This window comes from Galeopterus variegatus, unplaced genomic scaffold, assembly GCF_000696425.1.
Source record: "Galeopterus variegatus unplaced genomic scaffold, G_variegatus-3.0.2 Scaffold2882, whole genome shotgun sequence".
NCBI classification, from domain to species: Eukaryota; Metazoa; Chordata; class Mammalia; order Dermoptera; family Cynocephalidae; genus Galeopterus; species Galeopterus variegatus.
In genome coordinates this window covers 57760-80769 of record NW_007728993.1, presented here as the reverse complement: position 1 = coordinate 80769, position 23010 = coordinate 57760, and the positions used below count along the sequence as shown (strand labels likewise).

At 50.7% G+C, this 23010-nt stretch overlaps 1 protein-coding gene across 3 annotated transcripts; it reads left to right on the top strand.

The window, feature by feature from the left end:
- Window positions 1-26: 26 nt before the first annotated feature.
- On the top strand, window positions 27-22633 carry BCKDHA (branched chain keto acid dehydrogenase E1, alpha polypeptide). Of its 3 annotated transcripts, none has more exons than XM_008583279.1 (9): window positions 27-167; window positions 9638-9823; window positions 9928-10014; window positions 14682-14790; window positions 18262-18423; window positions 20270-20476; window positions 20745-20886; window positions 21119-21290; window positions 22036-22633. In XM_008583279.1, the coding sequence occupies exons 1-9, from the start codon at window positions 60-62 to the stop codon at window positions 22204-22206; spliced, it is 1344 nt and encodes a 447-aa protein (XP_008581501.1). In that variant the 5' UTR covers window positions 27-59; the 3' UTR covers window positions 22207-22633. The 3 variants fall into 3 exon arrangements, with proteins under 3 accessions (XP_008581501.1, XP_008581502.1, XP_008581503.1); XM_008583280.1 differs by having other exon boundaries at window positions 57-167; window positions 20273-20476; XM_008583281.1 differs by lacking the exon at window positions 18262-18423 and having other exon boundaries at window positions 57-167.
- Window positions 22634-23010: the final 377 nt, after the last annotated feature.

Sequence of the window (23010 nt, the reverse complement as noted above, 5' to 3'; positions counted from 1 at the left end):
GGGGCAGCCCCCAGTCTAGACTAGGAGAGGGGCGGATCGCCGGGTGGTTGTTAGCCAAGATGGCGGTAGCGATCGCTGTGCCGAGGGTCTGGGGGCCAAGCCGCGGCCTGAGGCAGGCTGCCCTCCTGCTGCTGCGGCGGCCTGGACCTCGGGGGATTGCTAGAAATGTGAGTACCTGCCGCCCCAGTGGGGAGAAGGGACGTAAAGGCTATCTTCAGAGCGTGGGGTCCCTGCAGGTTGTGAAGGAAGGGCTGTCATAGAAGGGAAAAGGAGTGGGACCACTTGGAGAAGACACTCAAGGAGAGAACTTGCACTTCCTTGGGAGAGGGAAAAGCGAGGTAGCTCTTTTGTGGACCCTATGGGAGGGGGGCATTTTGGAGAGAGGGATGAGGGTTCCTCACTAGTTTCTACACATCCTCAGGTTTGGCTCCTTGGACGGGCAGGGGAGGGCGGCGAGACCTTTTCCCTCGAGGGTTGGAAAATGAAACTAACTTAGTAAGGGAGAGACTTCTGAGTAAAGATTCCTCTCTCTCTCTTTTTTTTCTTTGTGACTGGCCATTACAGGGATCAAACCCTGGACCTTGGCGGTATCTCCACCACGCTCTAACCAACTGAGCTAACCGGCCAGCCTAGGGCCCTCTTCAAAGAGGAGAAAGGAGAGATCAGGTCCCCGTCACGGGCTTTTGTAGGGCTCTGCATTTTTTGCTTCTTTGCCACAATTCTAATTTTAAAATTATTGTGTGAAAAAACTCTCTTTTTTTGGTGGTGGTGGCCGGCTGGTACGTGGCTCCAAACCCGTGACCTTGGTGTTACAAGGCTGTGCTTTTTTTTTTTTTTGAAGATGACCGGTAAGGGGATCTTAACCCTTGACTTGGTGTTGTCAGCACCACGCTCTCCCGAGTGAGCCACGGGCCGGCCCACAAGGCTGTGCTTTAACCAACTGAGCTAACCCGCCAGCCCTCGTTTGATTCTTGTCTCCTCTGATCGAATGTCAGACAGGGACTTCGTGTGTTCTGGGCACTGCACAGAAGAGATGATCAGTATGCATTTGTTGAATTAATGAGGGGAGAAAAGAAGGGAGAAAGGCGCCAGACGGCACTTTGCCCACATTTATTAGAAACATTTGAGAAAACTTTGTTTCTTGTTAAAAGGGTCAGAATTCTTTTAGGCAGATGCTGCTAAGGACAAGATCACACTATAAAAAAATCTAGCTGGAAGCCCCCGTTTAGAAGGGGAGAGGCATTGGGCTGTCGAAGAGATTTGAACTAAAATTTAGCAGGTAAGAGAGTAGTGGTGAAGTGGGTCGGTTCTGGAGCTAGACCAAATGAGTTCATCTACCTGCTGTGACACTTTCCAGTTGTGTAGCCTTGGGCCTAATATCCATATCTGGATCTAATATCCATGTCTGTAAAGTACTAACAGTGGCCACCTCATAGGGTTGTTGTAAAAATTCGGGTTGTTGTAAAAATTCGGGTTGTTGGGCCGGCCCGTGGCTCACTCGGGAGAGTGCGGTGCTGATAACACCAAGGCCCCGGGTTCGGATCCCACATAGGGATGGCCGGTTCGCTCACTGGCTGAGCGTGGTGCTGACAACACCAAGTCAAGGGTTAAGATCCCCTTACCGGTCATCTTCTTTAAAAAAAAAAAAAAAATTCGGGTTGTTGTAAAAATTCAATATGTAAAGTGCTAAGACTGAACCTGGCACATCGTAAGGGCAATGGGAATGTGGGCTACTGTTGTTAGTGAGGGTGGAGGGAAGGGACAGAAACTGACCTTGGAGATGGGGAGAAGAAAGGAGATGCCCTTTGGAGGATCTGGATTGCCAGGGCCCTCGGGAAAAACCTATCAAGATCTCTGACCCTCTGATCCCCAATCCTTAAGGGAAGGTGGAGTCTGTAGGAGAAGCTCTGGGTAGGGGGAGAAACGCGGAGGAGGGTGAGTAGGAGGGGCCTGGAGTGGAGGCGTGGTTATCTAGGAAGGCAGTCACTTGAAGCAGGTAAATGCAGGTTTGCAAGAGTAGGATGTTGGAAAGGCAATCTCCTGCCTTTGGGCTGTTCCATTTTGATTTTTTATTTTTATGGATCGGATTCTTTACAGCTGATCTAAGTTCCAGGAGCCCATTGGCTGGGCAAGTCGGGTGGGAGGTGGGCAGGGCTGGGGCATGCACAGGGAAAGGTCATTTGTGGCTGATTAAATCCATTTCCCTCCTGGTTTAGTCTCCTTGTTCCCTTCACTCTTGCCTCCCCTCCTTCATGTTTTGGGGGAAGGGAGGAAGAAGGCCCTACTTTTTATTTATATGTTAAAAAATTTATATTTTCTTGAGTCACCTTTTTCTCCTCACTTGTATATCTCCCACCTGTTCTTTCTTTCTTTCTTTTTTTTTTTTTTTGTCTTTTTCGTGACCGGTAAGGGGATCGCAACCCTTGGTGTGGTGTCGCCTGCACCGCGCTCAGCCAGTGAGCGCTGTGAGCGCACCGGCCATTCCTATATAGGATCCGAACCGGCGGCGGGAGCGTCCCTGCGCTCCCAGCGCTGCACTCTCCTGAGTGCGCCACGGGGTCAGCCCCCACCTGTTCTTTCTAAGATTAAAAAAGAGACTCAACTTTCTTTGAGTGGGGGGAAAGGGTAGTAGCATTTGGTTAAAGAAGATTTTACACCAGGACTATCCTAAAGAACTTTTTGTGATAGTGGAAATGTTTTATATTCGCGTTGTCCAGCACAGTAGCCACTTAGCCACACATGGCTAATGGACACTTTAAATGTGGCTAGTGTGACTGAGGAACAGAAGTTTTTTTTTTTCTTTTTTTTTTTAAAGATGACCGGTAAGGGGATCTCAACCCTTGGCTTGGTGTTGTCAGCACCACGCTCAGCCAGTGAGCAAACCGGCCATCCCTATATGGGATCCGAACCCGTGGCCTTGGTGTTATCAGCACCGCACTCTACCGAGTGAGCCACGGGCCGGCCTGGAACAGAAGTTTTAGTATTATTCAATTTTTTAATGAATTTAAGTTTATTTTGTTTATTTATTTATTTATTTTTTAAAAAATGATGACCGGTAAGGGGATCTCAACCCTTGGCGTGGTGTTGTCAGCACCACACTCAGCCAGTGAGCGAACCAGCCATCCCTATATAGGATCCAAACCCATGGCCTTGGTGTTATGAGCACTGCACTCTCCCGAGTGAGCCAGGGGCTGGCCCCACTAATGAATTTAAGTTTAAATAGCCGTAAGTGTCTGGTGGCTGTCATATTGGGTGGTGGAGTTTTTATGAAGGTGGAGATGAAGAGATAGTGCCTTAGGGGAAGGTTTGGGAGGTTGCATTGTGATGGACAGATTTGATCGGATTCCTGGGGCAGGTCAGGTGGGAGGAGGGATGGGGCTGCCTTACTTGTCCTTGCTTTCTTGCCACTCCTCTAACCACCCCTTATACTGAGTACACTGCTGCCTTGGAGGTGTTTGCCTGTTTTCCTCCTCTCTTCTTCCTCCTGCTATCATATCTCTAGGAGAAGAGAAGGAAGGCAATTCAGATTGTCAGGGAGTTATGAGTCAGTTTCTCAGTCACCACCCCAGCCCCGGGCTTGGCCAAGCCATTTCACTTCTCTGACTCTAACAAGTGCGGTAAATTTAGTCCTTAACCTATTGGAAGTCAGGGAGCACCTAAGTTCAGTCTGCTAATGATCAGTAATGTTATTTTTCCTACCTAGCTGTTCCGGGGCAGTCTGTCACAGGCTCTAGTGCCCTGTGCCGTATCTCCAAGTGGTAGGTGCCCATTGTGTATTGTGGGATGAATGGAGATGATCATTATTGATCTCTTAATCAATTGGGTCCAACTCCCTCTTGGCTAATATCTTAAGAAACCTGGTCCCTTTTCACATCATGAAGCACTTCATGACATAATGCCAGCTCACATCCATTATTATATTTAATACAGGCACACTGCAAGGTCTGTACTGGTAGTACTCTGCTATTACAGGGTGGGAAACGGAGGCCTGGAGAGATGAGGTCTGAACTTGGAGCTCTGGACTCCAAAGCCCAATTTCTTTTCATGGTACCAGGCTGCGAGGAGGAGAAGGGGTGGGGCTTAGGTTCAAGTCTTGCAACATCCTGCTTAGTCCAGTCCTGGCATGTATCACCAGCCTCTGCCCAAGCCACTCTGCCTGGGCTGTTGGGGCTTGTTGGAAGTTAGGTTGGGAAGGTCTGGCCTCAGCCCCCAGTGTGTCTTCCCTTTCAGTGCTTTAGCTCTGCTGGTGATCTTTTCCTTCCTTGAGTGTGCCTTCTCCCATCTGGAGGCCTTTGTAGGTATGTGGTTCTTCAGATGACAGCTGACCTGCCACTTCCTCAGGGAAGCTTTCTGGACTCAAAATGCCAAGTCTCCATCTATAAAACAGGAACAATAATAGTACCTCTGTTAGAGATCTGTGGTGAAGATTAGAGAGAATGCAGTCAGGCCTCAAGAAATGGGAGCTGCTGCTTTTCTTCAGGTGTAGTAAATCTGGTGTTGTCCTGACTGAGTCAGTCAAAGAGGTAAATGCCCTCCCTGGGCTCATAGCACCTTCAGTGCCTGGGGGAGCCTGGTGCTACTAAAGCCCCTGGTTCCCTGAGGCCAGAGAAAGCATGATTAATCTCCATATCTCTTCCTCCCAACCAGAAATCCTCAGAAGGGGAGGCTCAGCTCTTTGCTGTTTGAGGACAGAGTGTGTCAGAGCCCAGGACAGAGTGGGTTTGATTGGCCTTAACTGTTCTAGGTATGGAGGACTGGGAGTTAACTGGCACCATCCACAAAACTTTCCATGCTCTGGACCTGACTTTTCTTCCAGTCTCCCCAGGCAGTAGTGGTCAGGCTGCCTGGCTGCTTATGCTAATATGACCCCTCTCATTATCTCTGTGGCCTCAGACAAGTTGCTTAACCCCTCTGGGCCTCAGATGCCACCTCTCTTGTGGAGGTATAGTAATAATAGTGCCTGCCTCACCTGGATGGCACATGGGTTCAGTGAGCACATAGGCATAAATAAAGTACTTTGTGGAGTGCTGTATAGCTGGGGACTATGCCACTTGTCGGGTTACAGAAATAGCTACACCAGTTGTATGGCTAGGCATTTCATAACTAAAGCCAAAACGTTTCATTATTTTAGTTATACTAAGTTTCCATTTGTATTGTCAGGGCTAGGGCTTAGACCCTGCAAACCCATTGCACAGACTGGTTTACCAGACCTCTCACAAGCAGGCCCACGCTAGGTAATTGGGAAAGGTTCCGGGAGCCGTTGGCAGACGACATGAGCTCAGTCCTCAGCAACGACAGCAGTGTAGTCTTGGAGGGTCACAGGAGCCCTGGCAGCAACAGCCTCTAGCAACAGCGACCATCCCGGGGGCAGGGGGCCCTGTGGCTCACACCCACTCATCCTTTATACTTAAGTCCATAATCCAGGACACTTGGGCACACATGCGTGATTACATTAGACAATAACCAAGGAGCACCTGGGTGCATGTGCATATTTACATCAAATGCTCGGCAAGATTCTGAACATCTGAGAGGCCCTGAGCATTTTCCTATATTTTCCCAACAGGTGCCTAGACACATAGTTGGCTCTTGTTAACCCGTTCCAGCCATACTGGTCTTCAGTGTTCCAGGATGCCGGGCTCTCTTCTCCTGCCTCAGAACCTTTGTTGTTGCCTAGGACTGAAGTATTCTAACCCTGTAGGCTTAAGGCCTGCCTCATCCCTGCCTGCTGAGCAGGGCTTGGCTCAACTCCCCCTTCTCTAGGAAGCCTTTTCCTGGTGCTTCATCTGATGCTTGCTAGTGAAAGGTTCCTCCTAGAGCTATGACTGGTGTTTTACCTGCCTCTCCATGAGCCTGTGAGCCAGATATTATTATCTCCATGAACTGACATAGGTTCCGGAAGACAGGCTTTTCTGCCCAATGTCACATGGCTGAAAAGGGACAGAACGAGGATTTGAACACAGACAGTTTAGTTCTGAAGTCCTTCCTCCTACCCTACCTTGTGGTGAACCATTATACTATCCTGTCTCCTCTGAGATTGTCCTTCACGATGGTTACTTGTGTGTTCAGTGTTTGTCATCCATCCCTCCCCATCTCCAGTCCTCAATTCAGGGCCTGACTTGAAACAGATATTCAAAAGCTACCTGTTTGGCAGTAACAATCATCAAGTACACTTGTTAGCTGCTTCTATTTATCAAGCATTTGTTATGTGCCAGGCACTGGGCTGACCAATCTATATGTATCAATTTGTTTAATCCTTATGACAACCCTGAGATAGGTACTCATGCCACCCCCAGTGTACAGAGGAGGAAACTGAGGCTGAGGGAGTTTTTATTTTGTTTTTTGTTCTTTCCAGGGAGTTTTAGTTACACGATCAGGAGCCCACAGTCTGCTTAGAGTCTGCGCCCTTAACCATGGTGTCTTAGGGAATGACTCCACTGGGCAGACCAGACCATCCAGGGAAGGCAGGTGGTGCTCTTCTGTGTGGTGGGAGAGGATGTGGCTTCGAGGCTTTGTGTAAATCTGTGCAGCCTCTGCCACCAGGCCAACCCCCACCAACACACACACACACCAAAAAACAGAAGGAAAAAAATAGGTGGAGTCGTATCCTTCCTCTGTAGGCATTTTACTACCCACTCCCATAATGGAGCATTTCCTCAGGACTAGGCACTGTGTGGAGCCTTTTGTGTGTCTCATTGGATCAGCACAGTAACCTTGGGGGTGGGGACTGCCATCATCTCCACAGGCCCAGGAAAGAAGGGGAAGGAGGACAGAGCCCAGGCCCAGCTGAGGTGCCCTAATGGTAGCTTTCCAGTGTGTGGAGTATGTCAGGGTGCCCTGATGGTATCTGTCCGGTATATGGTGTGCATTGGAGTGCCCTGACAGCTTTTGAGCCTACAAAGGCAGACAGTCCTGCCCTGACACCCTGGTTTATTGTCAGCCCTCAGACCCTATACTCTTGACTCCTGCTGGCTCTGAGCCTACTCTCTCAGTGCCCCTCCCCAGACTTCAGCCTTCAGTCCTTTCTGTTACCATATCTCCCCTGTGCCTCAGCCTCTCTCTCTCTCTCTCTCTCTCTCTCTCTCTCTTTGTAGTGTCTGCTGGGGCCACAGTTTGATGTTAAAATCCAGTTTAGGGTGCAGTCAGTCCTCCCCAACTCCTGCTTTTCCCCATCTTTTTCCTAAGGTGCCATTCATTTTCCTTTTTCCCACTTTTTAACCTTCCTAGGTTTTGTTTTTCTCCCTTTTACCAGTTTTTGAGCACATAACACGTTCCAGGCCTGTGCTGAACCCCTTGTGTGCATTATCTTAGGAATTTTTCACACAGCCCTCTGCAGCCTTTTTACATAGGAGGAAATTCAAAGAGATGAAGTCTTTTTCAGAGAACCATGCAATGACCTAAGAAAGTGGAACCCAGGTCATTCTGACTCCAGAGCCAGTGAACTTAACCACTCGTTCGTGCATTCTGTAATTAACCTATTGAGTGTCTGCTGTGTAAGCCAACCTGGATGCTCTTCTTGCCTTCCTGGAACTTGTGTGTGTGGGAGACAGACACAAGACAAAGAAGGGAGAAGCTTGGTGCTATAAGAAGCTGGCTGCTTCCTCCTTGCAAGGGGAGGGGAAGTCTGCTGTGATGTTCTCAGACCTGAACCTGCCTTGCTGTTGGGAGTGTAATCTCTTCACAACCACAAATGCAGATAAATGAACACACATAAAGTGCTGCCCCTCTGGAACCTTGGATAGCCTGTTCATTGCAATTAAAGGAAGGGAGGGGGAAACACTTGAGCACCCACATGTGAGATTCAGCTCCTGGCAAACCTAGTCCTTCTTTAGCTCCCATTCAAAGTGAAGCCACAATTACTGAACTAAGGAATTGGGGAGCAGTGGGGAAAAAGGCACAGATGTGTGAAAACCAGGCTGGCAATGTCAGTTGGGATTAGGAGCATGCATTTTGGGGTCTGGATCTCAGCCCCGCCTATGTTTGAAGTCCAGTCCTGACATAATTTTTCTTTTTCACTTTTTCTTTTCTTTCTTTTTTTTTTTTTTTTTGATAGCTGGCCAGTATGGGGATCCGAATCCATGACCTTGCTGTTATAAGGCTGTACTCTAATCAGTTGAGCTAGTCAGCCAGCCTATTTTGCTCTTAGATTTGTGGCCTCATGCAGGTTATTTTACCTCTCCAAGCCTTAGTTTCCTCATCTACTCAGGGGCAATAGCAAATAATCCAGCCTCACAGATTTTCTGAGTACTCAGTAAGACTGCGCATGACAAGTTCAGCATGGCACACAGCGGGTGTGGGCTTCATAACCCTAAACCTGGTCCAGTTCAAGGCTGTCTGGCTCAAGAGCCAAAAATTCTAATTGGTCCACATCCTACTGAGTATTTAGACTTCTCACAGGTCTCTTGGGCTTTCCCAGCTATGCTTCCTCTGATCTGAGGATGTGTGATGTCCTCACAGGAGTCCTCCAGCCACTCTGAGCTCTTTCCAGTTTCCACATAGTACATACCTTTCCTCACTTTTTGTCTTTTGCATGTTCAGTTCCCCCTGCCTGGAATGCTATTTTTCTAACTCCTAGTTGTCCTTCAGGTCTCAGTTGTAACATCACTTCCTCAGAGAAGCCTTCCCCTCTGTTGTAGAATAATATGAATCATTACTTGTTCAGCTTCTGTCTTACCTGTGAGGCAGCAAGGACAGATGTCTTGCCTGTCATAGGCTCCCAGAATGAAGCAGAGGGGTTGAACAAAGCAGGTGCTCAAATATTTGTTGAATGAATCAGCCTGGGCTTGCAGGGGGAGCTGGGACTGGAGTAGAGAGGGCACTGGAGCATGTGGAGCAGTTTGCCAGGGGATGGGGAAGAGGCCTTCTTGTAAAGAGAGGAGAACAGAGGTGTGATGGTAGAACGATAATAGCCAACATATTTTTTGAGCATTTACCATATGACTTACAGATATTCTTCTGCACATTTTATATGCATGATCTCATTTAAGCCTCAAAGCATTTCCATGAGGTGTCTTCCATTTTAGACAAGGAGGGAGACACTTGAAGAGGAGAAGTCACTTTGCCATGTCACTCAGTAAGGGATTTGAACCCAGGCAGTCTGACTCTTAAGAGCTCTAAGATTTAAGATCTATTCTGTGTGACCTCCCTAGTGTCTGGAATAGGGGTCAGTAAAGAGCCTGTCTGGCTGCCTAGAGGGTACTATGCCGAGGTGTATGTGCCTGTGGCAGCAATGGGAGATAGAGAGGAGGGGATGTCTGTGTCCAGACTGGGGCTTTGAATGCCAGGATGAAGAGTTTGGGCCTGTGATAATGAGAATAATAATAGGTACCAGTTCTTGTGCTGCTTGCCACTTTATTGAGTCATTTAAGGTTTGCAACAGCTCTATGGGATAGATGTTATTGTTTTTATCCCAATTTTACAGATGAGGAAACAGACACAGAAGTTGTAGTAACTTGCCCAATGTGTCACAACGAGAAAGTGGTGGAGCTGGGATTCAGACCCTGTGAGTCAGGTCCCAGAGACCACTAGGGCCATGGCGACTTAACCACCCTGCCATCCTTCCTACCAGCAGGGTTGAGCCAACTGGAACTTCAGTGTGCTTCTCCTGACATGGGCGTCACCCTTGCCCTGTCTCTCCCAGCACCTCCATAGGCAGCAGCAGCAGCAGCAGTTCTCATCGTTGGATGACAAGCCCCAGTTCCCAGGGGCCTCAGCGGAATTTATAGACAAGCTCGAATTCATCCAGCCCAATGTCATCTCTGGAATTCCCATCTACCGCGTCATGGACCGGCAGGGCCAGATCATCAACCCCAGCGAGGATCCCCACGTGAGAGGCTGCCTCCCCTGCTTTTGTGCCCCCCTGCCCAGGCCCCTTTCCCATCTTTTTTCTGGTCCCAACTGCTGCATGTCTGTCTGTGCTTCCATCTGCAGTTGCCGCAGGAGAAGGTGCTGAAATTGTACAAAAGCATGACGCTGCTCAACACCATGGACCGCATCCTCTACGAGTCTCAGCGGCAGGTCCATGGGGACAAGCCTGGGGAGGGGGGTTTGGAATTGCCTGAGGTCCTCCTACTTGCGTTTGGGTTGAAGGACAGCATCCAAGGAGGGGAGAGAGGGATGGAGATCCTTTTGGAGGTGTTTAGAATTCCTGGGGCTTGGGCCGGCCCGTGGCTCACTTGGGAGAGTGTGGTGCTGATAACACCAAGGCCCCGGGTTCGGATCCCATATAGGGATGGCCGGTTCGCTCACTGGCTGAGCGTGGTGCTGACAACACCAAGTCAAGGGTTAAGATCCCCTTACCGGTCATCTTAAAAAAAAAAAAAAAAAAAAAAAAAGAATTCCTGGGGCTCTGGGGGAAGAGTGTGGGAAGGGTCCTGCCCAAGGGCAGAAGGATGGACCTGACCACTAAAAACACCTACTGTGTGCCTTGCTGGGAGCTTTACCTGTGCTGAGAGAGGGCAGGGAGGAGAATGCCTGACAACACTTCCTCTTGGGAACTCACAGTCCCAAGAAACTGTGTGGCCCCACAGTGCTTCCTACAGTACTCTAGAGACCACCCTAGACCCATGTCAAATGCGCTGTGGTCCTCAGAAGTCTTAGTATCAGGGGACAAGGACCCAGTCAAACCGGTGTCAGTAAAGAGGGAATTTATTGACTCAAGTGCAAGTCTAGAAGGCCCTGTTTTCAGGCACAGCTGGATCCAGTGAGCTCAAAAGATATTATCAGTTCTTTTTCTCTTTGTGTGTCTCTTTTCTACTCTTCTTTGCCTTGGCTTCCTTCATTTTCAAGCACTGGTGGTCTCTGGCAGCTCCTGGCTCTTGAAGAGGTGGCAGAGAGAAAGGGTTCGGGTTACAGGCTCTGGAGCAAGTCTGTAAGATTGAAGTCCTACTTCTTCCTCTTTCTGCTCTGTGGCCCTGGGAAAGTTGCTTCTCAGTGCTTCAGTTTTCTTACATGCACCTACCTCATGAGGTTGCCATGAGGATTGATGGTGGCATATGTAATGGCCTTAAGAACAATGAAACTGGCATTTAGCCAGCACCTAATAAATATTAGCTATTACGGTCATCTCTTGGTACCCCATGGGGGATTGGTTCCAGGACCTCCTGCAGATACCAAAATCCAGAGATGCTCAAGTTCCTAATATAATATCTGCATATAACCTATGCACATCCTCCCATATACAGTAATGCACCACATAATGATGTTTTGGTCAATGACAGACTGCATATGCAACAGTGGTCCCATAAGATTATAATCATAATGCAATGCATTATCCACGTGTGAACAATAGGCTGTACCATATAGCCTAGTTGTGTAAGTAGGCTGTGTCATCTAGGTTTCTGTGAGTACACTCTATGATGTTCACACAACAATGGAATTGTCTAATGATGCACTTCTCCGAACATATCCCTGTCATTAAGCAATCCATGACTGTACTTTATTTTATTTTAGGCCACTGGCTGGTGTAGGGATCTGAACCCTTGACCTTGGTGTTATAACACCGCGCTCTAACCAATTGAGCTATCTGGCCAGCCCCTGCATAACTGTACCTTAAATCACCTCTAGATTACTTATAATACTTAATACAATGTAAATGCAATAAAAAATAGTTGTTATACTATATTGTTTAGGGAATGACAAGAAAAAAATTCTGTACATGTTAGTACAGATGCAATTTTTTTTCTCTGTATATTTTTCATCCTCAGTTGGTTTAATCCACGGATGCAGAGCCCACTGATATGGAGGGCTGAGTGCCTTATTTATTATGATCCTACCAGTCTTGCAATTATATCTTTCCCACTTAGCAGTGGAAAGAGAATGGTCCCTAGGGTTCTAGCAGAAGGCCCAGGGCTGGTGCTTATTGGCCAAGCTTTGGTCATAGACCCTGTCCTGAACCAATCACTATGATTGGTTGGCCAGGCCCGGGCCACATGCCCACCTCCTGGAACCAAGGGAATATAGGAGTAGACTTCATCCTTCCCAGGCCGCAGAGACTGAGAGCAGGGGCGGGGGATTCCTATTAGAAAAGGGGAAACGTGTTGGGCAGGCAGGCCCTTAGATGTTCCCCACTCCTGCTGCAACAGAAGTAGGAATTCTGTGAAACCCAGCAGGTAAGGTCCCTGCTGCATCAGAAGTGGGGTTGGGCTTGGGACTCCACATTTGTATCAGGCCCCTGATCCTGCTGCAGACTAAACCATGAGGCCCCTTGGGCTAGAGGATAGTACTGAGCAGATTTGGGTGGGTGGCCCACTCCCAGACTTCCACTCACAGGAACACTGTGTATGGGTTCCCAGGTTAGAGTAGTGTGTCCACCCTGCCTGGAAACTTTCCTCAGCTCCCACCGTCTACAGGATCAAGTCCAGCCCTTCCTGACCACCCCGTCTTCCCCGTTCCACTGTGGCCTCAGTGCTCTCTGCTCCCCTCCCACAGCCTCAGTGCCAGGCCTCGCCACTCCTGCATGCATAGACTCCTTCCTGCCCCTGCCTGCACTTTGCAGACGGGCTCTGGAATCTGACAGACTTGGGTACAATCACAGCTGTAACTTTGGGTAGGTGATTTTTTTTTTCCTTATCTTTGCTTCAGTTTCCTCATCTTTGCCTCAGTTTCCTCACTGTGTTAAAAAATGGGGCTAAAGATAAAACTCACCTTGTAGGAGCGGGGTAGGAATTCTGTGAGACCCAGCATGTAAGATCCCTGGCCCATTGGCTGACACAGGTCACCTTATCCATCACAGTTCAGCCTGTATCTGTTAGGATTATGTTTAGCTGTAAGTAACAGTGAGGTCCCATCATGATCCAAATGGCTGCTGGAGCTCGCTCCATCACATCTCATTCCAGACAGCAGGTAGACGAAGGTGGAATGTCAGACATGACACTTTATAGCTATCTCCCCACTGCCTCTTTTATAGAACTTTCCAGGTAGTTGTACCCAATAACATCTGCTTACATTCATTGGTCACTCCAGGCTGCAAGGGAGACTGAGAGATGTAGTCTTTCAGTCCAGGCAGTTGCTCTCTGTTAACAGAGAGGAAGGGTGATAGGATACTGGGTAGGCAGCCAGTAGTCTCTGCCACTAGCCCGTCTTGTTTCCTCAGGGGGCCCATCTCAGGCTCCTCCCCACGCTAACCTTGACAGCCCTGCCAGGCCCTCAGTACCCAGCATCTGCCCACTCACTTGGCACTAGAAGGTTGGTTAACTTTAATTGGCTCCCCACTTAGAAGAAAGCACTTATTCATTGGTTTCTCCTGCAGCAACTGGAAAGCCAGGCCTGAGGAACACATGAAGGAGGGCGCTGCTGAGCCCTGAGGGGGACTGGCCATGGGGTGTCCCTCAGGGTGCCATCACAGGCTCACTTTGTTTCATTCTACATACAGTCCTGGGTGATCTCACTTCCATGTGTATGCTAGAGGTTCCTCAGATCTCCAGCCAGGCTTCTTAGAGCCCCACATCTGTTTGGCTTCTTGCCCTGGATGTCCCACAGCAAACTCAGCTTGTCCAAACTTGACCTTGGCATCTTCCCAGACCTGCTCCTCTTCCTCCCCTAGTCCATTTCTCAGTGAAGGGAACCACCATCCTCCCATTTGCCCAAACCGGAAACCTGCACCTAATCCCTTTCTACCCCCTCATTCCCTGTGTCTCTAGATATTTCATTAGAAATTGTTCAGCTGCTTGGCAGCACCGCAAAAGCCCCAGACCCTTCCTCTCTTTCTGCTTCACTGTTGCTGGCAAGCTGGCTTTCACCCTATGCTTGTTGCTTCATGGTCACAAGATGGCTGCCACAGGTCCAGGCTTTGTGGCTATGTGCAAGGCAGGAAGAAGGGAGTAGTGACAGGGTGGGACTAGCTGCAGTGGTCCCTTTTATCCAGAAAGTAAAAACAGACTTCCATTGAAGTCTGTGGCTAAAACTGTGTCCCATAGCCACCTGCGGCTGCAAGGGAGGCTGGGAACCAAGTGTTTGTCTTTTCCAGGCTCTGAGATTGGGGTGTTTGGGAGCAGGGCACTGCCTGGGCACTGGTGTGGCCAATCAGCATGGTCTGCTGCTCCCTAGCACCACTGACTCAGCTTCTTAAGAGTCATCCATCTGCTCCTCTCCCTGCCTCCCACCACAACCAAGCCAGGCCACCGCCCCCTCTCTCCTGGCTTGCTGCAACCAGCCCTGTCCTCTCCATCTGTTTCCCAGATGGCAGCCTGAGAGAGATTTCTAAAACACAAGTCTGACCACATTGCTCCAATGAGGAGAACCGTCAGTGGGTTATCACTGTTCTCGGAGTAAAGTCCACATGCATCCTTCCCTGCCTTGTCTGGGTGCTACCTGCCTGTCCTGCCTCATCTTTCCCCACCTCTCCCACTTCATGTCCTAGCCTTTCTGGTCTCATGGCCTTCATTGTGCCTGGAACCTTCCACCCACACCCCCTTTGCTCAGCTTAGGCAGTTTTCCCTGATATCCTTCCATGGTGGGGCAGGTACCTTCTTTGGACTTCCATCACAGAGACCTGATCACTCTGGCTGTAACCAGTCCAGCAGTTCCTCCATGAAGGTAGGAACCCCAGCATAGCCTGGCCCAGGGTTGGCCTTGAGGAAGACTGTTGATTAATGGAGTCACCAGAAGCTGGGCAGGATTTGGCTGGTTCTCTGTCATTGCCCAGCATAACCAAGCCTGGGTCTCTGGGCCCCCCTCCACCCCAGGGCCGGATCTCCTTCTACATGACCAACTATGGAGAGGAGGGGACACACGTGGGGAGTGCAGCCGCCCTGGACAACACGGACCTGGTGTTTGGCCAGTACCGGGAGGCAGGTATGTCTGCCCATGGTTTGGCCCTGTGGTCTCCATCAAAGTGCCCATTTTAGTTACCTCAAGTGCTCCTCCAGGAATAGCATAATGCCAGAAAGGTCTGAGGAGCTGGAGGAAGAATGTTCCAAGCACGAAAGAGACAAGCCAGGGACAGGACTTTGGAAAGGGTTGACTTCCCCTCTTTGAAGGCTGAGAAGTATAGTAGAAGCCTGTGCTCTTAACCATTTATTACCAGTTGTCAGACTTTGGGCAAGTCACTTCCCTTCTCTAAGCCTCAGTTTTCTCATCTGCAAAATAGGGCTTATGAAAGTGCCTGCATTGAGGGGTTATTCGGAGATATATTGAGGGCCAGGCCTAGCCGTGGGTGTGGAATGTGCCCCTGTCCACCCAGTGCGGGGCTCTCCTGGCCTCTCTTCAGGCACTATATCCTCCAGGTAGAGGGAGCAGGTGGGAAGGCCTGCAGGGTCCAGCCGGGGAGCTTGCTAAGTGAATGAGTGAAAGGAAGGAAGATCAAAAATAGGAGTGAAGAAAATTGGTAAGCATTAATGAGTGCTGGGGAGTGAAGGAGTTAGCCCAGGGGGCAGTGAATTGGGTGATCTGGGTGTTGGTGTGGGGGCCCTGCAAGGGAGCCATCTGTGGGCATCAGCAAGTACTGATTCTTCCAGAGAGGCAAATCTTGACCCTTCCTCTTAGGCACTGCACGACCTTGGGCAAGTTGCTTAACTGCTTTGTGTCTCGTTTCCACATTTATAAGGGTCATGGTAACCCTTCCCAAGACAGCTGTTGAGGGGAGTTGTGGGGCAGTTGGCACAAAGCCCTCAGCACAGGGTCTGGCACAGGGTGGGCACTCGGGGTCGGAAGGCTGATGTGATTGGGGCCTCACTGTGGCTTTTCAGTAGGAGGTAGGGCCAGGCCAGGGTGGCTGTTCAGAGCCCTCTCTGGACCAGCATGGCATTCCAGTCTACTCTCAGACTGTTAACTCCCTTCACCTGGGCCAGGCCCCCATACCCCATGTGGCTAGGAGGGCAGATACTCTGGGATAGTTGTTTGAGGTTCAGCATCACTAGCAAGGAAACTGAGCTTTCCCAGACAGTGGGTAGCAAGCTGAGCCCCTGCCAGGTTTGCTGAGTGCTTCGTACATGTTTTGGCTGAAGGAGTCTCTTTTGTGAGGGCTCCAAGCAGGATCGAGTAAGGCTAGTGGGAATCACTAGAGACAGCTGGGCTTTCCACATGGCTGTTTGGCCATGGGCTGCCTCTGCAGGAATGAAAGCTCTGAAGGTTGGCAGAAGGCCCTGCATCTGGGTAGCTGTAGAAGGGTTTCATGTGGAGTGAGTCAGACCTGCACTCCAGCCCTGACTTGGCAGGTCACTTGCCATGGTGATGCTGTCTCTAGGCTGTGGAGTGGGGAGAAGAGCAGCCTTCATAACAATAGCTGGCATGGAGGTTCCGTCGCTTTGCCTTACCTGGAGTAAGGGCAGACTCCCCAGTTATGTGAGGCAGCATTACTATTACCTGTAAAAGCCAGGTGGAAACCTGAGTCAGAGAGGGGAGGTCATGGGGTCCAGGCCACAAAGCTCCTAAGGAGTGGAATGGTGTCTTCTTTATGGCAGTCTGACTCAGAGATGGCTCTCGCTCTTTGCTCTTTGCCAGCATAGTTGCCTTCCCAGGGCTGTTTGACCAATAAACCAAGGACTGTATGTGGAATGCTGATTGTGGCACTGGCAGGCAGTGGTGCTTAGTGAAAAGGAGTGTTAAGAGGTGTCGGGTGTCATGGGGCATTGGGCTCGTGAGTCTGTATTTTTAACAGCTCCTTCCCCTGCCTCTGCCCCGGTGTCTCAGGTGGTGGACCCAATTTCTGGGTCTTGTGGTGCAGTACCTTAGACAAACTCCAGTCCTCCACAAGGTCCCCCTTTTCCTCTTCAAGCAGAGCACCTCCTCTTCTGTTTTGTAAACAGCACAGCTACATTTTATGTGAATTTGTATTATCTTCGTTCAAAAGTATGTGACAGAAAATCCGAATAAGCTTGTATCAAAGGTGGATGTTGAAGTAATGCTAAACACCCTCAATCCTAATGAAAATTTCAAGAAGTGTATCATTTCAAAGCCGGTTGTCCAAGCAGTATTGAACTGTTTATGTTGGTGTCTCATGGTGGCATCCTTTTAACCGATAAACAGAAATACTTCCCATTCTCAGGCTCAATCTAGAACTGTGTGAGTTTTGCGTTATGCCAGCTCCCTACCCTGCCACTTAATGGTGGTGTGAAGTGGTGCTAGTTATGGGAGCGTTCCGTACGTCAGTTTCCTCATCTGTTAATGGGGAGGAAAATCCCACCTGCTTCATAGGGTTGTTGTGAGGATTAACTGAGTTACTCTATGAAAAGTGCTCAGAGTAGTGCTTGGCACGTAGTGTTATATTCATATTTGCAGCTGTTATTCAGAGAAGATGTGCATCCCTTGCACAAAATGTGACTGCTGTGTAACGTGATCCCTATTAAATTTTCATCTGAAGAAAGGGTTCTGCAGTAAAGAAAGGGTTTGGAAACCTCTGCACCAGATAGCTGCTTCTGTATAATGCTCATGCTCTCAGAGTGCTTCTGCAGGACATCACTGACCCATGCACTGCTCCCAAGGTGTGGCTGTGAGGACTATTCCCCCCTATAGGTGGGGCAAAGAGGGTCCTAGCTTGTCCTAGGATAATCGCAAACCCCCTCCTGTCTTCTAACTTAGCACGCGGGGCCCCCTTCACCCAGTTTGGATCTTAGATGTTGAGGTGGGTGTCCACCAGAGGGTTTGTTTGAAGAAAGGGTTTTAATACCACAAACAGGTTAGACTATTTCCTCTCTAGCCCAGAAGTTATGAATTAGTGGCCCGTGCTTTTATTTGGTTCGTAATGATGATTTTTTTTTAAGTAACTGAATTAGTTGAAAACACTTAAAAACTTCACAGTTTTGGGCTGAGCCCATGGCGCACTCGGGAGAGTGCGGCGCTGGGAGTGCAGCGGTGCTCCCGCCGCGGGTTCGGATCCTATATAGGGGTGGCCGGTGTGCTCACTGGCTGAGCACGGTGCGGGCGACACCAAGCCAAGGGTTGCGATCCCCTTACCGGTCACAAAAAGGACAAAAAAAAAAAAAAACTTCACAGTTTTTCATTGAAAAAGAAAGAACAACGAAAGGCCAGATTTCTGCTTTCTTTTGAAAAACTGGATTGTCTGGCCTCCCTGGTCAGCAGTCAGTTGGTTTGACCATTGGCCTCCGTTTTGAGACAGGCCTGTGCTTTCTGGTCTGCCCACCAGGTCATGTATCCGTGGCACCTGCCTGGTCCCCAGGAGCGTCCGAGTTTGCCTTCCCTGCTCTGGTCCAGCTTCTTTATTGTACAGATGGGGAAATGGCAGTCCCAGATCACTGACAGGGTTGGTCTGACCCTCCCACCCCCCACACCACCTACCAGGGTAACCACTGCCTCCTCCTTACCCAGGTGTGCTGATGTATCGGGACTACCCCCTGGAACTGTTCATGGCCCAGTGCTATGGCAATGTGAGCGACCTGGGCAAGGGACGCCAGATGCCTGTCCACTACGGCTGCAAGGAACGTCACTTTGTCACCATCTCCTCTCCACTGGCCACACAGATCCCTCAGGGTGAGGACGCAGACCAACCTCACACCACTGTCCAGGCCCCAGCCCTTCTCCATCCCATCTGGGTGGGCTTCCAGGTTGGCACCAACTTCAAAGCCCTGGTCTGTGCTTCAGACTTTCAAAGTACCTCTTGTCTAGGACCCTTCAGAGGAGGTGCTCTGGTGGTGTTCAGCAGTCTTGAGCTAGTATGGTCATACTCTGGATTTCCCAAACTTGTGTCCACCACATTCGCCTGCTCACAAACAGCTGGTGCATTCCTGAGTGCTTACCAGGCTCCAGGCACTGTGCCAGTGCTTCGCTTTCATTGTCTAATAGGACATTCACTGTGGCCATGGGGGTGGACGTGATTATTTACTGCTATTTTAAAGAGAAGGAAATTGAAGTCAAAGAGGGAAGTTGCTTGCTAAAGGTCACATGGCAGGTAGAGAGCAGAGCAGGAACTCAAGTCATGGGCTGAGTGACTCCAGGGCTCATGTTCTGATTCTAACCTGTGTCTGCTTCAGTCCTTGTAGTCAAGCAAACTCCCCTGAAGCTCACTCTAAGTGCTTTGAAGTCCCCTCTATTAAAAGGAGGACTGTGTGGGAAGCAGACCCACCAGGTGCCAGACCCAGGGCAGACAGGGTGCATGAGTTGTACCACTGCAGGCTTCAGCAGTGTGCCTGGCACATCAGAAGGCTCCGCACACCTTAGCTCATAGTGTTCTATTTGGGAACAGCAAGCAGCTCAAGCCTCTTAGGTAGGAGGTAGCAGGGAAGCTTTCCCAGAGGAGGTGGCATTTGAGCTAAAGGTAGGCAGGGTTTCCATAAGGGTGGGCCCTGGCCCTAACTTTCCATTTGGGTGCCCACTAAGTCACTCATTTGGCAAATGTATGAAGTCCCTGCTATGTGTTGGGTGCCACTGTAGGTGCAATGAACAAAAGACACAGAAACCCCAGACTTCCTGGTGCTGACCTAGTTGTGGGGGAGACAGACAGTAAGCAAGATGAAGGAGTAACACCTAGAGTGTGTCAGGGGTGGTAAGTCCTGTAGGGAACAATGAAGCCAAGGAAGGAGTGGTACGTGATGGGGGCAGGTAGTGGGGAGGCACCACTAGAAGGTGACATTTAAGCACAGACTGGAGGAGGTAAGGGAGGGGCCGCATGGATGTCTTGAGGCAGGTATCGGTGTTTGAGGAGCAGGAGGGAGCCCAGTGGGGCACGTGTGATGTGGGGGACGAAGAGCATGGGGAGGGTGGCTGGAGACAAAGTCTAGGAAGTGGTGAGGAGGATATAGGTGGTCAGATTGGTGGGGCCTTGTGGCCCTTGCCTTTGGTGGGGACTTTGGCCCAGAGTGGAATGGGAGCTATGGGTTGGGGAGGAGTCCATTGTGAAACAGCTTGGGCTGGCTCACATTTTAAGAGTCCTCTGGCTGTCCCATGGGTAACAGATTGGGATGGGGAGCTGTGCAGGTGGCCAGTGAGGAGGCTGCTCAGTAACTCAGGCAAGAGGTGTCAGTGGCTTGACCGGGGAGGTATGGAGGAGGTGGTGAGAAGGGGTAAGATTCTGGCTATATTTTGAAGATGGAGTAGGTATGGGGAATGACAGAGTGTGGCATCACAGACGATACAAAAGTTTTGGGCCTGAGCAATTGGAAAGTTGGAGCTGTGGTCAGCTGAGAGGGAGAAGATGGGGGTGGAGGGATAGGTTCATGGAGGGATAACCAGGAGGTCAAGTGTTTTCTTTCCCCTTAAAGCTGTTGACACCCTGCCTGAGCCCCCGAGCCATGGGCTGCTGCGTGTGTGTGTATGCATGCGTGCGTGCGTGCGTGTGTATAGCGCCTCCTGTCCTCACCACCCTCTCATTCCCCTGCAGCAGTGGGGGCGGCCTATGCGGCCAAGCGGGCCAACGCTAACAGAGCTGTCATCTGTTACTTCGGCGAGGGGGCAGCCAGTGAAGGGGACGCCCACGCTGGCTTCAACTTCGCCGCCACACTTGAGTGCCCTATCATCTTCTTCTGCCGGAACAATGGCTACGCCATCTCCACGCCCACCTCCGAGCAGTATCGTGGGGACGGCATCGGTATGGGCCCTGCTGGCCACCTCCCACTCTGCCTGGATCATCTCCTTCCTTCTGCCTCGCTGCCACCCTCTGTCCTCTTCCTCCGCTCTCTTCCTGTGGTGTCTGGCATCAGCTAGGTTGCTGGAGAAAGGAGCAGAGTGCTATTTTGCCCTCCTTTTCTCACCCTGTCTTCTTTCCTTCCTTCTGTCCCTAGTTGTTCCTTTCTGGCCCTGTGCATTTTCCTCATCTTAGCTCTGGGACCTGACCAGCCTTCTGTCTGTCCCCACAGCGGCACGAGGCCCTGGGTATGGCATCATGTCGATCCGCGTGGATGGCAACGACGTGTTCGCTGTGTACAACGCCACACGGGAGGCCCGGCAGCGGGCTGTGGCAGAGAACCAGCCCTTCCTCATCGAGGCCATGACCTACCGGTGCCTGCCTCTTCCGCGCCATTGTCCCCACAGCTCTGACAGCCACTGTCTTTAGCATCTCCTTTATGTTGATCACTGTCCCTAAAACATGGCCTCATCACTCCATAGTGCATCCCGTTCCTTGCCTTTATTCCATTTTTACCCCTTCCTCCCTAGTCTATCCCCCTCCCTCCCTCCTGACCCCCACTCCAGGGGGCCCCAAGCTGACCTTGAGCCCCCTCTCCCTGGGCAGGATCGGGCACCACAGCACCAGCGACGATAGTTCAGCATACCGCTCAGTGGATGAGGTCAATTACTGGGACAAGCAGGACCACCCCATCTCCCGGCTGAGGCACTACCTGCTGAGCTGTGGCTGGTGGGACGATGAGCAGGAGAAGGCCTGGAGGAAGCAGTCTCGCAAGAAGGTGAGGGGCTGGCCCACACCCAGGGGAATGTGTGGTAGAGGACTGGTCTGTCATGGAGAACTCTGGAAGGAGGGGATGCTGAGATTGGGGACATTGACTGGAGACTCAGGGACAGCCAGCCCCAGTGTTGTCTCCAGGTGTGGCCTGGGGAGCCAGGCTGCCTGGCCCATCTGTACCTCTGAAAGTCCTAGCTGTGTGGCCTTGGCAAATTATCTGTTCTCGGTGTCCTTGTCTTTGAAAGAGGGGATACTGGTGGTACCTGCTTCAGAAGGTTGCTTGAGGATTAGGTCACTTGATCCATGTGCAATATAAGTGCACTGCCCAGAGTCTGCATGTTGCCCACCTTGGCCTGGTCTTTAGGAGCCAGAGGCAGTGCTGTCCAGTGGTAAGGCAGACCCTGGTGTCAGGTGGCACCATGTGTCCTGTCTCTGCCCCTAATGACATCAGTGTGGGCAAGTTGCTTCTCTTCTCTATGCCTCGGTTACTCATCTCCTAGCTGCCCACTTCTTAGGGCTGCTGAGAGGCCTAAATGATTCCATAAACTTGGTACAGTGCCTGGTCCCTGCCTAGGATGGAGATACTGGGATTTGGGGGTTATCCATTTCATTGCTATTATGACGATCATCTCCATTGTCCAGATGAGAACACAAATACTCAGTGGTTAACCCTGTGCCAAGGTCCCACAGGTAGGAGGCCAGGCTCTGGGTGGGAGTGGCTGCTTGCCTACCGACTCATGTCCCCACAGGTGATGGAGGCCTTTGAGCAGGCTGAACGGAAGCTGAAGCCCAACCCCAACCTCCTCTTCTCAGATGTGTATCAGGAGATGCCCGCCCAGCTTCGCAAGCAGCAGGAGTCCCTAGCCCATCACCTCCAGACCTATGGGGAGCACTACCCCCTGGACCACTTTGAGAAATGAGGCCTGGTCACCACACCCCTGCCTACCCTCAACTATCCTGACAAGTAGCCCCACTCTGAGGGGAGGAGGGAGAGCTGGTAGGACTCTACCCCCTTCCCCAGCCAGCTCTCTCTAAAATGCTCAGGGGCCAGGGTGGCACCTGAAACTGTAATGAGGGCAGCTCCTGCCCCGATCCCTGCTCCTCCAGGCTATTATATTTGGAGGGGCGGGGCATGTTTGCAGCAGTTGCTGAGGCTCCAGCAGCACCCCTACCTTATCTGTTGTTACAGTGCCTTCTCCCACGGTCTGGGCAAGGGAGTCTCTAGGACTAGGAGCCCTTCTGGCCTGGGGGCGGGCTGGCAGGTCAGCCTATGGAACTTGGTTTGCAGTGAGAGGCAGTCTGCAGAAATGGTGAATAAACTGTGTCTCTGTATTTGGCTCTGCACCACCTCTGGTCTCTGTTTCCTGGGGGTTTGGGGTGGGGGAGAGTCTAGCAAGACTCATTTGGGATCACCCCCAGTTTCTCTACCTCAGATAAATAAAGCCAAAGCTGTTGAGATATCTACTTCCCCTGGAATCCTTTGCAAGCTGGAGGGTCAGCTTCAGCAGACAGGGTGGGGATGGGGGTTTTCCAGAGATTGTCTCCTGTTCTTCTACAGAATGGGACAAGCCTGGTGTCCACCAAAGTGACAAAGAAGTTCATTGGAGCTGGCCCTGCCTAGTAAGGGGGTTGTCTGATATGAAGTTCAGGGCATGGCTGAGCTCTGCTCCATCCCATTCTGGGGCCCACAGACAAAAAAACAATTCCAGGCCTCAGAGTGGTCA

What these genes read in the sequence shown, in the direction of transcription:
- BCKDHA (XM_008583279.1), top strand. Translation starts at nt 60, where the DNA reads ATGGCGGTAGCGATCGCTGTGCCGAGGGTCTGGGGGCCAAGCCGCGGC. An exon ending in ACCCCAGCGAGGATCCCCAC is followed by an intron (nt 9,824 to 9,927) that starts GTGAGAGGCTGC and finishes TTCCATCTGCAG; the next exon opens with TTGCCGCAGGAGAAGGTGCT. An exon ending in GGCCACACAGATCCCTCAGG is followed by an intron (nt 18,424 to 20,269) that starts GTGAGGACGCAG and finishes ATTCCCCTGCAG; the next exon opens with CAGTGGGGGCGGCCTATGCG.